At 49.6% G+C, this 1,541-nt stretch overlaps 1 protein-coding gene across 1 annotated transcript; it reads left to right on the forward strand.

The window, feature by feature from the left end:
* Nucleotides 1-885: 885 nt before the first annotated feature.
* On the forward strand, nt 886-1,278 carry Pmar_PMAR026138 (hypothetical protein; the record flags this gene model as incomplete). The annotated part of the gene is made up of 1 exon (XM_002768477.1): nt 886-1,278. The coding sequence occupies one exon, from the start codon at nt 886-888 to the stop codon at nt 1,276-1,278; it is 393 nt and encodes a 130-aa protein (XP_002768523.1).
* Nucleotides 1,279-1,541: the final 263 nt, after the last annotated feature.

Below are 1,541 nucleotides of genomic sequence, written 5' to 3' on the forward strand. Positions count from 1 at the left end.
GGGAAGATCCAGAGAATCAACTTCAGAACCAACCTTAAAGCCTTACGTGTGACGCGCCCGCGTTCAGGCAGGAATAACAGACAACACGCATGCACAGACCATGATTCGCACGAAGCAATATAACAGCCGTAACACAGTAGAACCGTAATGAAATGATATCATACTAACGGTATAGCATAATCACACGTTAGCAGGGCTTCTGTTCGCGCGCGTATGCACGAGTCTCGCTCGCCCATTATTCGTTGCATGAAACGGCTCGCAGCCCTCAGGCTGAGATGGATAAGATAAGAAGCCTTATTACCTATTATGGCTATCCCAAGTGTTGTTGAGTCAACCAATGCGGGTGTTACTACTAACATGGTGGAGAACCCGCTGGCTGAGCTCCTTGAAGTCCTCGGTATTGCTGAACCCTCACTACTACTATGGTTATCTGCCGCAGAGTTAGAGACTGCTATGGAAGGCCAACCTCTTAGTAAGAAGGTCTATCTACGACGTACCCTGTTAGAGGCATCCTCCTCTATCGTGCTATCCCTGATTGACGTATCGAACTCAGACATGATAAGGCTTATGAAATAGTCTCGTGAGAAGACGAGAGACTGGAACCCACAACCGGGGAGACGCCCCCCCGCTCCCCCTCGCCGCGTCACGTCACCATAACGTGCCGTCACAGTTGCAGCACACGATGCACGAACGCTAGCTGTCCGCGCACGCCCACTGCACGTGCGCCAGCTACATACCCTCTCCACCTATATAGACGCCGAAGGCCCTAACTCTCAAGCTGCAAGTCTCTCTCGAAGGCCAGCAAACACAGTACATCCACAGCAGGTTACATCTTCTGCTCCCACTGTGCAGGTCTGCCCTCAAGGAGTGCCCCAGACCTCTCTCATGCAAGGTCAACAACACCCTTGTAACAACGACATCACCAACGTGGCGTACTGGTGCGATCTATCTTACAACTATGACAAGGAGAAGGCGCTTGATACAACAAAGGCCATCAATGCTGTTTCCCATATCAAGTGCCCCGACAAGGAACAATACAAGGGGAACTCTGATAACAGGAGTATCAACTACTTCTTGAGTCTTGTCCGCTGTGAAGCGAAGCAAACAGCGCTGGGCCCTCGATTATCGTACATCTATCTATCCAACTGTCTTAGCCAGTCGGTCAAGAGGAACTTACAGATCCACTTGGAAACTACCCAGAGAAAGAAATGTGCCATTGTAGCCATTAAACCCTTCATACTTCGGGTTGGTAAATACCTCGGAAGAAAGCAGCACTAGGGCCATAACCAGCATCCCATGAGGGATGCGTTCATACTCTCGCAAGACAGAGAGAACCGGTCTAGTACCTTTGAAACCTCTGAATATTCCTCCAGGTGGCAATGTTGCCTTCTCAGCTCTCGCTTCACCAAGTTATCATAGATCTTCTGCAATTCACTCGGAGACACTCACTCAATGAGCCGTCAGCATCTTTAAAACCTTATGCATCCATAGCTTATCTCGTAAACGTGCAGTAGATGACGACCCCGATGAAGCTTCTTCTG

The sequence above is a fragment of the Perkinsus marinus genome, assembly GCF_000006405.1.
Source record: "Perkinsus marinus ATCC 50983 genomic scaffold scf_1104296968038, whole genome shotgun sequence".
NCBI lineage: Eukaryota > Perkinsozoa > Perkinsida > Perkinsidae > Perkinsus > Perkinsus marinus.